Raw genomic sequence first — 13,189 nt, 5'->3', positions numbered from 1 at the left:
GCTCCAGTTCTGCAACTGTACAATACAACTGTAACCATCACATGAAGTTCATCTCTTGGACAACTCCAGGACAGTCTCTTAGCTTCTTTCTGCCTCAGTCTCCCCCCGACTCCAAAATCCTTGTGCCACGGGACTGCTTGAACAGAATTTACATTCCTTCCTTTTGTTATGCCTCAGTGTTGAGCAACATGGATGTTTTTGCAGCAGGACCTATAACTATGACTCCAAAAGAAGGATCTGTTCGCTTTGTACAGGTTTGCCTCACTTTACACTATAACTGAATCCCCAAAACATGGCATAAATCAAAGCTGTAACTAGGTCAGGACGACCATGGATGGCACCTAAATTCTGAGGGGACTGAGGACATTGTCCCTGAGTATGCTCCCTCCCCACCAGCAACCATATCCCCAGTTCTTCCTAACCCTTCCCTTGCCCTGCCCCTGCCTTCTTGGAATTACCCACCCAGTCCTTAAGTAACTTAAGAAACTTGTGATGTATGCTTCCTCCCCCTGGTGGCCACATCCCTCAGGTAAGGCCCCTTGCCCAGACCCAACATTCCTAGTAATTCTTCTGCTTTAAAGTTTTATATATCAAATCCTATTTGAAGCAGTTATATGGACTAGGAGTCAGAAACAACGCCTCAGGAAGGATTACTCACCAGCTTCATGACCCTAAGCAGAGTTCATCTCAGTTTCCTCATCTTTGACTTCTCTCTTTAAAAAAATTTTTTTCTCTATATTTTATTTTTCCCTTTTATTTTATTTATTTATGCTTTTTGGAGGAGGGAAGGTAGGGCAATTGGGGTTAAGGGACTTGACCAAGGTCACACGGCTAGTTTTGTATTAAGTGTCTGAGGCCAGATTTGAACTCCAGTCCTCCTGACTCTAGGGCCAGTGTTCTATTCACCCTGCTACCTAGCTGCCCCCCTTTTATTTTTTTATTACAGTAATACATATTTATGGAATAAAACAAGCATTTCTGTAATATAGTACAATATAAAAGATGGGATTGCACATGAAACTGCAAATCTACTATGTACAACTTGCTATTTCAAATATACAGTAAAATTATCATGTAAATTTCTTTGACTTCTCTTAATCTGTTTCCTCCTCTTTAAAATGGAGATAATAACACCACCTAATTCACATGGTGGTTGTAAGGATCAAATGAGATAGATAATGTAAAGTTCTTTGCAAACCTTAAAGCACCATATAAATGCTAGCTATTATTATTATTTTCCCATTGGTTAAATTATCATGTCAGAGATATTTTTTCTAACTTTATTCAATCATCTATATATTCTTTCTTTTTTTTTTTTTTTTAGTTTATCTTCCCTACCCCTTGTTAAGTTCCTAAATACTAGCTACTTCATAGTCCATAAGTATATACTTCAAACCTACCAGAAAAATCTCAAAACCTGTGGGCAAATCCATTGTGTCTCTTGGTAATGTTCACCCCTTAATTTTGTAACCCTATTTTATAAGTTGTATTTCTTTTAAATCTAATTTTCTTAAAGTAAAATACTAATTGTGATAAGAGGGCAAACTGGAGAGGATTGGGCTTGCCCCATGATGGGTGGATATAGAAGTCTCTGATGAGTTTCTTTAAAAGGAGGCCTGGGAAATCCCTCTCAAAGCTTCGCTTTTTTTTTTCCTTCTTTTTTTTTTCCTTCAGATGTTTAAAGGACCTGATAAGGATATTGAGTTTATTTATACTGCTCCATCCTCAGCAGTATGTGGAGTCTCATTGGACACCGGAGGAAAAAAGGAATATCTAATTGCAGGTACGTGAGGCCATTAGTTGGAGAATGGAAGAGACCATGGAAGAGACTTTGGGATAATAAGCTCTAATGTCTGCTACTTCAAAGGATTATAGATCCAGAGCTAGAAGAAGGTCATCTAGCTTCATTCTGAGGCTACCTAGTTTAACCTCTTCATTTTACAGATGATGTAACTTAGGCTGTAGAAGGTTCAGTGACTTGCCCAAAGTCAGATAGGAGAAAGCAATTTAAACACAGGTCTTCAGGGCCAATATTTTGTCCACATACTTAAAATGAATAGAGAAAAATACAAAGCAGTGAGGTGTCAAATATCACAATAATGTCTTTTATTTTTTATTCTTATTTATTTTATTATTGCTTATATATGTACTTATATGGTGCTTCTAAAAGGCTTAATTTACTTAAAAATTTGGAGCCACCTAGCTGCTTTCAGCTAGAGTATTGGGCCTGGACTCAGGAAGTTCTGAGTTCAAATCCTACCTCAGATATTTAATAGCTGTGTGACCTTGGGCAAGTCACTTACTCTCTGCTTAATTTTCTTCAACTATAAAGTAGAGGTAATAATAGCACCTATCTCATAGCGTTGTTGTAAAAGAGCAAACAAAATAATATTTGTAAAGTACTTAATACAATGCCTAACACATAGTTAATAATAAATTATAATATAGTTAATAATAAATGCTTCCTCCCTTCCTTCTTAAATCTTACTGTAACAAAGAACTATATTAGGCATTAGAGATACAATACCTGTCATACATTCTAGTGGGAGCATTCAACTGGAACACAACTAAGTATAATATAGGGTAGGGAGTAAGAGGAACAAAGGAATGATTGAAGAATGCTGGGAACATTTGAGAAGAAATAAAGCACTGATAATTAGGAAAGGGGAGAAGGGAGAATTCAGGAAAGACTTCTCAGGATGCAGCATTTGAGTTGAATCTAGAAGGAAGATGAAGATTCGGAAAGGCAGAGGTGAAAAATGAGTAAATTTCAAGCATGAGGGACAGTTTTAAGTGCAAGTATAGAGGCAGAAGATGTAATCAGGAATTTATTTCTTTACAGCATCCTTTGAATTTAAGAATTGAGATTTGAACCCATATCCCTTTAGTTGAAGTCTATGGTTCTTTTCACTAAATTAAGCTGCCTCTTAGAATGTATGTGTATACTACATAAATGTATACTTATATACATATGTATGTACATATATGTGTGTGTATAAATACATATATTCATACACACAGAGAGAATAAATGTTGTAGGACATCAGATAAGGAAGAGAACATTGTAGCTGAGGCAATCAGAAGGCTTAATGAAGGAAGTGTCTAATTGAACCCTAAGAGGAGTAGCGTTTGGGTAAGTGTACAGGAAGTTGAATCAACAAGATTTACTATGTGCCAGACACTGTGCTGAGCTCTGAGTATACAAACAAAGGCAAAAAAATTGTCTCTTCTGCCAGGGAAGAGGGAGGGAAATTGCATTTATCAGAATGTACAAGCAGAATGAGTATGACGGGGTGCCTTTTTTTTTTCCTCCAATTTCTCTGCCCTTGGAGTCATTTAACCTTTGCTTCTTTAAGGTTTTCTATCACAGTTTTCCTTCATTCAGTACATTAAGTTGGCTTAAGGATCTCTTTCACTTACTTTCTTACTGTCATCCCATCCTGGGAAAATTCAGAGAGACCTCTGGGAAAGGATTACACCAGAACCAATCTAGACTCTCTTTTTCAATACTGCAAAGAATTGAGCTTTTAAATGAAAACTAGAGAACTTTTGCCATCATTTTTACACCTTATCGTGTTGCCCTCTAATGGCTTCTGCAAGATACTGCTTTGCAATAAAAACTGGGGCAGGATGATGTGAGAAACAAAATATATCAAGTCATTGGCAATAATAAAAGTAGTTTATATTATGTAATAGTTATGTGTTTGTACAGCATTTTATGGCTTAAGAACTTTTACTTTGGTTTTCTCATTTCATTCTCACAACAACCCAGTGTGATATTTCTATTTGATATATGGTGGAACTGATGCTCAGATGAATTTCACTACAGTGCAACAGTAGGTATCTTCACTATGTGCAAAGCAACATGAATGGTAGTTGGGATGCCAAGACAACCAGGGAAAGCTCCTTCCTTCAAGGAATTTATAGCTAGTAACTGGCAGGGCTTTATCTTTCTGGTTCCTTACTCTGAAGTTGGAATCCTGGAGCTTAGAAGGATCTTAATGGGGACATTTGGTCAGATCCCCTATTTGTAGATAATCAGAGAAAGTAGAAAGTCCATCCCATTTTTTTAAGTACCCACTCTGTTTTTAATGGGAGATCTTCATCAGCCACAATTCACTTCCAAAACAAAGACTCCTAAGAATGATTTCTTAAACAGCTGCCAGGTCTATAAACCTCATGTTTAGTACTTTGTACCTCTCTCATGTGCTTATCATGGCTTCTTTTACATAATAGTTGTTTGCATGCAGACCTTATCTCTTCTACTACCTTGTAAATTCCTTATGGGCAGGGAGGACCCATCCAGAGATCATAGGACAGAACAGAAAGGGCCTGGAGTCCTGGGGTAGGCTCCAGCTCTACCATTTCAGCATGAGCAAGGCAGGCACTTCACCAAAAGTTATTAGAAAGAAAGTGCTTTGTGAGCCTATGAACATGACTTGAATTTTTATTTGTCTTTGTGTCTCCCATGGCATTCAGCAGGAATTCAATAAATATTTATTCATTTATTGAATTGAATTGAAATAGTCCGTCCCTAAAAGTCTCTGCCACAGTACTCAGCTACCAGTTCTTCATTGCCATGTGTTAGCTGATCCTGTCCTTCTGCTGAGACCTGGGAAAGACCTTAACTTAAAAAAGCCACAGTCTCCCATTGTATCCAGGGCCATCTCTAGTTGTCCTGATCTATAACTTGCCACTGGACCCAGATGGTCTAGAGGACAGAGTGAGGCTGGTGACTTTGTACACCTCACCCTCATTTAAATCCAATTCACTTGCAAGTCATGGTATCATCTTCCTGATGCCATAGTTGTCTTCTAAAATGAGGGACAAACAATTATCCTTCTATAAATTTACAGATCTGAACACTCAGGAAAAATAGGACTGTCAGAGACACACCCTTTCCCAAAGCAATGGTACAGTTGATCACTGTTTCAAATGATCACAGTTCTAAAGAGGTGGGAAAATGATGGCTTCAGGTCAGAAAAATGTCTTTTGTGAAAGAACTTGATTGGGTTGGGCAGGCTAGATTTAGTGAGGTCTCACCAATCCCAGCAGTTCAGATTTGAGGTAAAAGTTCCCGAATTCATCCAGCTCTTTTGTTTCTGGAATTTGAGGAGGATTCAGCAACAGGAGGAGATCAGATGGTCAGGTTGAAAGAGCATGGATGACTTCTTGTTGGATAAAATATAAAGGGAATTCATATTTAGGTGTGGGGTGGAATAGATGGCCTCTAGAGGACCATTCCAAATCACATGATATGATTGTGGTCTGAAACACATTACCAGGGTCTGCCTACCTTTCAGAGCATCTGCAGATCTCTGCCTCTGTTTGCTTCCCTAGAGGAAGGAGTCTGAAAAAGCAATAATAATATATATATATGTGTGTGTGTGTGTGTATAATGTACAAAATAACTAAATAATATATAGCTATATATTTATTACTACATATAAAATATATAATAACTAAAGAAAGTTGGTTCAAGAAATATGTTGGGTTTCTTAAGTTAGATGCAGCTTTTTTTCTTTTTAAAAATTTTCTTTTTATTATTTATAAACTTGGCAGTTATCAACAAACACAAACATTTCCATATACAAAGAAAAACAGGAAAAATAAGAACTGTGTAGTGAAACTGAATTTCCACTACGTTCCACTTGAGTTTTGTTATTGATTTTTTTGCCTTACTTGTTTGTTTCCTTCTAAAATGTCTGCTGTTCTCTGCTATTTACTTTTTAAATGGTTTTTAATGCCATTTTCTTTCTTTCAATTTTTAGTATCACTATGACTACTCTCAACTATTAATTATCTCAGCAGATACAGAAAATTCTGTTGACAAAGAATAATTCTCAATTATGCTAAAAATCCTACCAAGTGTAGGCATGAAGAAGGGGTTTCTAACTTGAGGTCCATGAATTTTTTGGAAAAGTTATTTGATAACTGTATTTGAATATAATTGGTTTTCTTTGTAAATCTTTTGGTTTCCAAGTATTTTATTTTATGCATTTACAAACATTATTCTGAGAAGGGATATGTGTGTTTCACCAAACTGCCAAAGGGATCCATGATTTATCCCAGGATAGGGAGACCTTATTTTACTGTATGACAGAAAGTATCTATCCAAAACCAAAATCAAGCATTATAATCAGTGGGGAAATATTAGGAGCTTTCCCAATAAATGCAAAAATAAAGCAAAGCTGTTCCCCTTCCTTGCTATTATTTGATATATTTCTAAGAAATGCTAGCAATCAGATAAGAAAGAAATTAAAGGCACTAAGCTAGGAAAAGAGGAGAAGAGAATCATCCCTATTTTTTTTTTTTTTGCTTTTTGGAGGGCAGATGGGGTTAGTGACTTGCCCAAAGTCACATGGCTAGTAATTGTGTCAGGTGTCTGAGGCTGGATTTGAACTCAGGTCCTCCTGACTCCAGGGCTGGTGCTCTATTCACTGTGCCACCTAACCGCCCCCAATTATCCCTATTTTTAGATGATATGATTGTTTACTTAGAAAATCTGAAGGAATCAACAAAGAAACTAATTGAGATAATTCAAAGCTTTAGCAAAGTTGTAAGCTACCAAATAAACCCACAAAAATCAACGGGAGTTCTCTATAATAAAGTGAAATTCAAGAGGCAATAATAGAAAGAGAAGTCTCATTTAAAATAACTAGAAATGCACAAAATGCCTTAGGGTCAATCTTTCAAAGCACACTCAATGCCTACATGTGCACAGTTAAAGAAAGAAGAGCAACTTTAGTGTTCATGGCTGACCCTATCAAAATAGTAGGAGATCCTAAAGATATCTATATTAATGGAAATTTAGATATTTCTCTGTGGAGATGTGTATGTCTGTGTCTGTGTCTGTCTGTCTGTCTATATTTGGCCCCAAACCATTCTTAAACACATAAGTGGTCAAAAGATAGAAACAAATAGTTTTTGATAATATTTTTAATAAATTTAATGAATTTTAATAAATTGATAATATTTTTAATAAATATAAAACATAGCTACTTGATACAAAGTATTGAAAATATAAATGTTTTTGTATATATGGATCCTTTCTCTTTTTTATCCTTTTTGTGCTTTGAGTCTAAGATTGATAATACTGGGTCAAAGGATATGCACAGATAAGTAACTTTGAGGGAATAGTTTTAGATTGCTTTCTGGAATGGTTGGGCCACTGCACAACTGCATCAGCAGTGCATCCATGGTGCCTGTGCCACACTAACCACACTACCACCACCCTACCCCTTCAAAAGTTGTCATGGCTTTTTTTGTCATCTTTGCCAATCTGATAACTGTGAGGTGGAATCTCAGAGCTCTTTTGATCTATATTTATCTTATTCTTAGTGCTATGGAGAATTTTTTTCATAAGTTATTGATAGCTTGCCTTCCTCCTTTTGAGAACTACCTCTTCACAACCCAAATGTTCCTCCAAATGAGTTTCGTTAGTATTTTGTTCTAGTTCTGTAAAGTAACCATTTGGGAATTTTAATGGTATGGAACTGAATTTGCAAATTAATTTAGGTAACATTTTCACTTTTATTATATCAGCATAGCCCAACCATAAGCAATTATTTAGGTCTCTGCTTTTGTGAAGTAGTTTGTATTTATATTCATGAAATTTCTGTATATATTTTTGTAGTTGGACTCCAAAATATTTTATACATTATAGTTATTTTGTAAGGAATTTTTATGTCTCTTCCTGCTGTTTTTTGTTGTTAATATATAGAAAGGCTAATGGTTTTTTAATAAATTAATTTATTATAGTTTTCAACATTCACTTCCATAAGATTTTGAATTCCAAATTTTCTCCCTACCCCAAGGTAGCATGTAATTTGACATAGGCTCTATATCTATATTCATATTAAACATATTTTCACATTAGTCATGTTGTAAAGAAGAATTAGAAGCACTGGGAGAAACCATGAAAAAGAAGAAACAGAAAAAAAAGAGAGAGATAGAGCAAATAATATGCTTTGATCTGCACTCAGATTCCATAGTTCTTTCTCTGGATATGGATAGCATTTTCCATCATGAGTCTTTTGGATTTGTCTTAGATCCTTGCATTGCTAAGAAGAGATGAGTCTCTCAAAGTTAGTCATCACACAATGTGCCTGTCACTGTGTACATTGTTCTCCTGGTTCTGCTCACTTCACTCAGCATCAGTTCATATAAGTCTTTCCAGGTTTTTTTGAAGTCCATCTGCTCATCGTTTCTTACAGCACAATAGCAGTCCATTACAATCATATACCACGACTTGTTCAGCCATTCCCCAGCTGATGGGCATCCCCTCAATTTCCAGTTCTTTGCCACCAGAAAGGCTAATGATTGTATGAGCTTATATTATCCAATTTCTTTCCTGAAGTTATTAACTGTTTTGTTTATTTTAGTTGAGTTATTTTTTATTTCAGAAATACTTATTGAACATTTAACAGGTGTATTAGACACATCACAAATTGAACTTTTTGTCTTTCCCCCAAAGCTGCTTCCACTTCAATTTTTCCTAAGTATTTTTCTGTAAATTTTTTTAATTCTAAATTTAAATACCAAAAAAGATATTCCCATACACATAAAATAATAATTTTCTTTGATTCATTCATCTTGAATGAAAGTTCTTACAATAAGACATTGTGCTAAGTAAGGGCAGACCCTTTGTACTTTTAGATGGAGTGATCAGTGCTGCGGTTTGACCTCACCCTGAACCCCGGGATTCTTGCACTCGTTTCTACTTTGTGGGGTTTGGCCCTCCCCACTTTGTGAGTTTCACAGTACTGGGTCTCTGATTTCTCAGGAGGCGGCTCTGAGTCTTTGGGCTGTCCTGGCCTTGGTACTATGATACTAAATGGTTCAGCCACTTGTTGCCTCTCCCTGCAGCTTCCAAGTTACCTATGCTGACACTCTCATGGGAGCTCTTTGCTCTTAGTAGAGCATATCTCATCAGCAGTTGTGCTACTACTGGTTTTGCTGAAAAAGTTCCTTTTCCTGTTGCCCCTGGGCTTCTTGGATAACCTCTGTGGTTCGGGGGAAGAAAAAGTCACTTGCTGTATCTTCTCATTGTATTTCTTTTTTTTTTTTTTGCTTTTTTTATTGGAGGGCAATTGGGGTTAAGTGACTTGCCTAAGGTCACATGGCTAGTAAATGTTAAGTGTCTGAGGTCGGATTTGAACTCAGGTCCAGGGCCGGTGCTCTATTCCCTGCGCCACCTAGCGGCCCCCCTCATTGTATTTCTTTATATCATTATACAGTGGGTAAGAACTTCAAGGGTTTTGTTGGCGCAGGTGTGTGAGAGGATTTCTTAATAGTATCCTAAAAGGATTCGCATGTTGTCTCCTCATTTTCTTTGATGAAATTATCTATTGTTTCTATTTATTCTTTGACCTACTAATTTTTTAGGATTAAACTATTTCATCCCTGAAGATACTCTCAACATAATCTGTGCCTAAATAGTCTCCTTGCTATATAGCCAAGGTAGGAGTTCTCAGAATTCATTTCTAGGACTAGATGTCCAGCTGGATTCTCCTACCCCTACACTCATTGTTTTGAGCTTAACAAAGGCATGTGAAAGAAATTAGTCTACATCTGAAAACAGAACCAAATTAAGAAGTAAGTTAACATAAGAGAAACACATTAAATATGGGCAAGCTTTTAGGCTTTTAAAGTCTGTGAAGATGATTTTTTTAAAAAATTCTTAAGCACAAACTGCTGGTGTTGACAGCTCAGAAAATGAGACTAATTAGGAAAAAACTGCATATGGCATAAGTTATAGTCATTGAGGATTTGGAAATGGAAGAAGCACCTCTTTTTCCTCAGATCCTCTTTTAAAAATGATTATAACTATATCTTATATAGTACCCTTCACAGTTTTTGAAGTATTACACATACATTATTCTCATTTAATCCTGTTCTCTTCATTGTCTGTCCTTTCTTCCTGAGAAATCTATTTCTTATCTACCTGGAACAGTGCAAAGAGATCTGAAATCAGAGACAAGCTGCCTCTGTATAACCTTGAACAGGACACTTAGTCCTCCCCCCCCAGCCTCATTTTCCTTATCTATAAAATAAGAGGATTGGACTAGATGCCTCTGAGGTCCCTTCCACCACAGTCTATGATCACCTACCATGATTCCCAAATCCAGATCTCTCAAATCTCCATCCTTTTGAATGATAAGATAATGTAAAATGGTATTATTGTTCTCCCAGAAACTCATTCCCTACAGTATTTGGTAAATGTTTTTTCTTTATCAAATGGTACTATGTTTGAATTTGTTTATCTCCCAGAGGGTCAGAGCCTATATTCTGGTACAAGTGAGATGAATCTTATTCTTATGTTAAAAAGGCTGTGAATGATAGGAAGAAATCCCAGCCTTGGCCTAAGCTGGTAGGGTTGCTAAGGGCAGCATGTACTAATAAGAACTGGCCTCAAATTAAGGTCATTAAGCTCTGTAAAGTGTAGTGTCCTAAACTACGGGTCATGTTCTTTCTTAGAACTGTTTCTGAGGACCTTTGCCTTCAGACTAGTAACTTTCTTCTTTATTTTATTCTAAAGTTTCTAAACTTTCCTAATCTCCTAACTCTCTAGGCACTGAACTTTCTACATAACCTTGGTCCTTGAGCCTACTTGGATGATTCAGAGATTTGCTCTCCTATTGACCTCTTGCCCCTTTTGCCCCTAACTCTATAGAAGCAAACCGTTACTAGTTTTATTGCACATGCTTCTTTATCCCATCTTGCAGCCATATAATCCAGACAGTGTGTGTGTGTGTATGTGTGTGTATTCTATGGTTTATTCACAGGAGAAATGAGTATATTCTGAAATATCAAGAATTGTGAGATATACATATATATATATATATATATATATATATATTGTTCATATAAATGATCCTAACACAGTATAATCAAAATAGTACCTGAAATTCCTAAGAGGGACAATGTAGGATAGTGTGGAAGGAGCCTGCATTTGGGGTCTGGAAAGATTTGGGGTCTGGAGAAGTCTGGGTTCTAATGTCACCCTTTATAACTGTTAGTTTATGTGACTATGGGCAAAAGTATTTAACCTCTCTCTGTGAGCTTCCATTTCCTCATCTGTGACATAGGAATGAGAATACTTGAAGTATCTACGCCATAATCAGGACCAAATGATATAATACAGGGGATCCCAAAAGCTAAAAGCTTAAAATGCACTAAGACTTTGGGGATCCCCTTTATATGTAAAATTATTAATCAACTCTGAGCTACCAAAATGCTGGCTGTCATTATTCTCTGGCTAATATTCTCCAAAAAAAGACCCAAACTTCTCTTTTGAACAAAGGCCTGTATTTTTACCACCAATATTCTTCTAGTAATGCTCTTTAAATGTAAAGCATGGAATATCACAATCTCCAAAGAATTAAAGTTACAAGTCATGCAAAGAACATTGAAGAGACAGACATTAAGAAAACTGGATTCTACTCCAGCACATCTCATTTGCCCTTCAAGTCACAAGTTTGGTTATGTTATATGTAACAAATCAATCAACAATAAGATCATCTAAGAAAAGTGAGTAACATGGTGCTGAGATCTCCATTTTGTCCCAAAGTCTGCTGAGTAATTATTTTGTCTATACATATAATCCCCTGTTTAGAACACATGACCTAACACAGAAAGAATCTTAGTGTATTTTAGAAGTGTAACTGATGAATAATAGTATTTATTTCCAAAGTTACCTTTTGTACCCATAGTTATACCAAAAGAAAGCACAAATTTCCAATATACTTCTCTCATGGAAAAAGTGTTATTGGCCACCTCAGAGGGCAGAAGCAAAACATGAGTTGGAGGTATGATTTGAGAAGTAGAGGAAGACCTGGAAATGACAACAAAAACATACAACTAACTAGGGCTGGGACAGATTAATGCTCAGTAAAAGTCACAAATTGTTTCCCAAACAATTCTTAGGGAAATGCCTACAGTTATTCATATACTGCAAACCACTAGATAAACAAAGAATATGGGGTGAAGGATACTGTATATATTTTCATATGACTTGTACCTCTCATTAGAATGTAAGCCCATTTTAAATTGGGAATGTTTAATTCTTTGTCTGCATCACCTAGCACCTAGCACAGTTCCTGGCACCAAGGAATGCTTAATAAATACTAGCTGATCATGATTGAGGAAGGTCCCCAGCACACTGAGTACTCTATGAGAAGACATGGACAAGAGGATGAAAAGTCCTCTTATATATAAATGAAGTCCATGCCCAGTCATGCTGTTGCTATTCTGGTCTACCCCCAAATGGCATTTTCTTACACCAGAACACCCTCATATTGATTGGGATTCAGTTTCCTGGGAGCCATGGACTGAGATCATGCTTCCGCCCCTCAAAATCAGGATGCCTCTTCATTTCTGGAAGGCTTTTAGCATTCCATCCACATTTCCTATTTAATCACTGCCCAGAAAAGATATCTGCTACTTTAACACCCATGTTCAAATGTCAGAGAGAAAAATAACTCAAAAGATATTGCTATACTTTTTGTCCTGTCACTCAGTTGAAAGACTAATTCAAATTGATCAACCCCAAAGTTCACAAGGCATCCTGTTTTCCTCACAAGCTTTTACCTGAATGTAACTCTGAGATTCCCTGTGGCTCTAAGGAGCTTGAACTTGGTGTCAGAAAATCTGAATTTGTGTCTCACCTCTACTCTTTACTTGCTATGTGATTCTAAACCACTTGGTTTTACCTCTTTGGGTCTTGTTTTCTTCAGTCACTACCCTAGTTCACCCCCTCATCATCTCTTGCTGAACTATCCATTAGCATGGCATGCCTGCATCAAAGAAGGCACTGTGCTCTAGGAGTGAATCAGAATTGCCGTAACTCAAAAGAAACATGAGATGTGCAAATTTAGATATCTTTGCTCCAAATGTTCATATGAACTCTTTGTGTTCCATCTATGTGTTTTTGTGTTCCAGCCTTCTGAGCTCATATTAGTCTGATCAGCCACAAATGGACACACTGTACCTTGACCCCAACATAGTGATGTCATTTTGTTCCTCTTTGAGAATGAAGAATAACAACCATTGCAACAGTCTCCTAATTGGACTCCTAGCTTCCAGTCTCTTCCCTTCTCCAAGCCATCTTTCTGGCAACAAAATCTCCCTAAAACATATTTCTGACCAAGTCACTCCCCCAATTCAGAGTTCTAATGCCACTAGAATA

General features: G+C 36.7%; 1 protein-coding gene across 2 annotated transcripts in view; it reads left to right on the top strand.

Moving 5' to 3' along the window:
- Nucleotides 1-13,189, top strand: part of TIMP2 (TIMP metallopeptidase inhibitor 2) — a 321,405-nt gene that overhangs the window by 295,632 nt on the left and 12,584 nt on the right. For both annotated transcript variants that reach the window (XM_069076064.1, XM_069076063.1), the window contains one exon: nucleotides 1,675-1,783. In XM_069076064.1, coding sequence (XP_068932165.1) covers nucleotides 1,675-1,783 — 109 coding nt within the window. The remainder of the gene's footprint in view (nucleotides 1-1,674; nucleotides 1,784-13,189) is intronic.

Source organism: Petaurus breviceps, unplaced genomic scaffold (genome assembly GCF_028583685.1).
Source record: "Petaurus breviceps papuanus isolate PSGF00001 unplaced genomic scaffold, PetGlider_PUasm1.0 90925, whole genome shotgun sequence".
Taxonomy (NCBI): Eukaryota; Metazoa; Chordata; class Mammalia; order Diprotodontia; family Petauridae; genus Petaurus; species Petaurus breviceps.
Note: the sequence above shows the minus strand (reverse complement) of the source record. Positions and strands in the feature narration are given on the sequence as shown.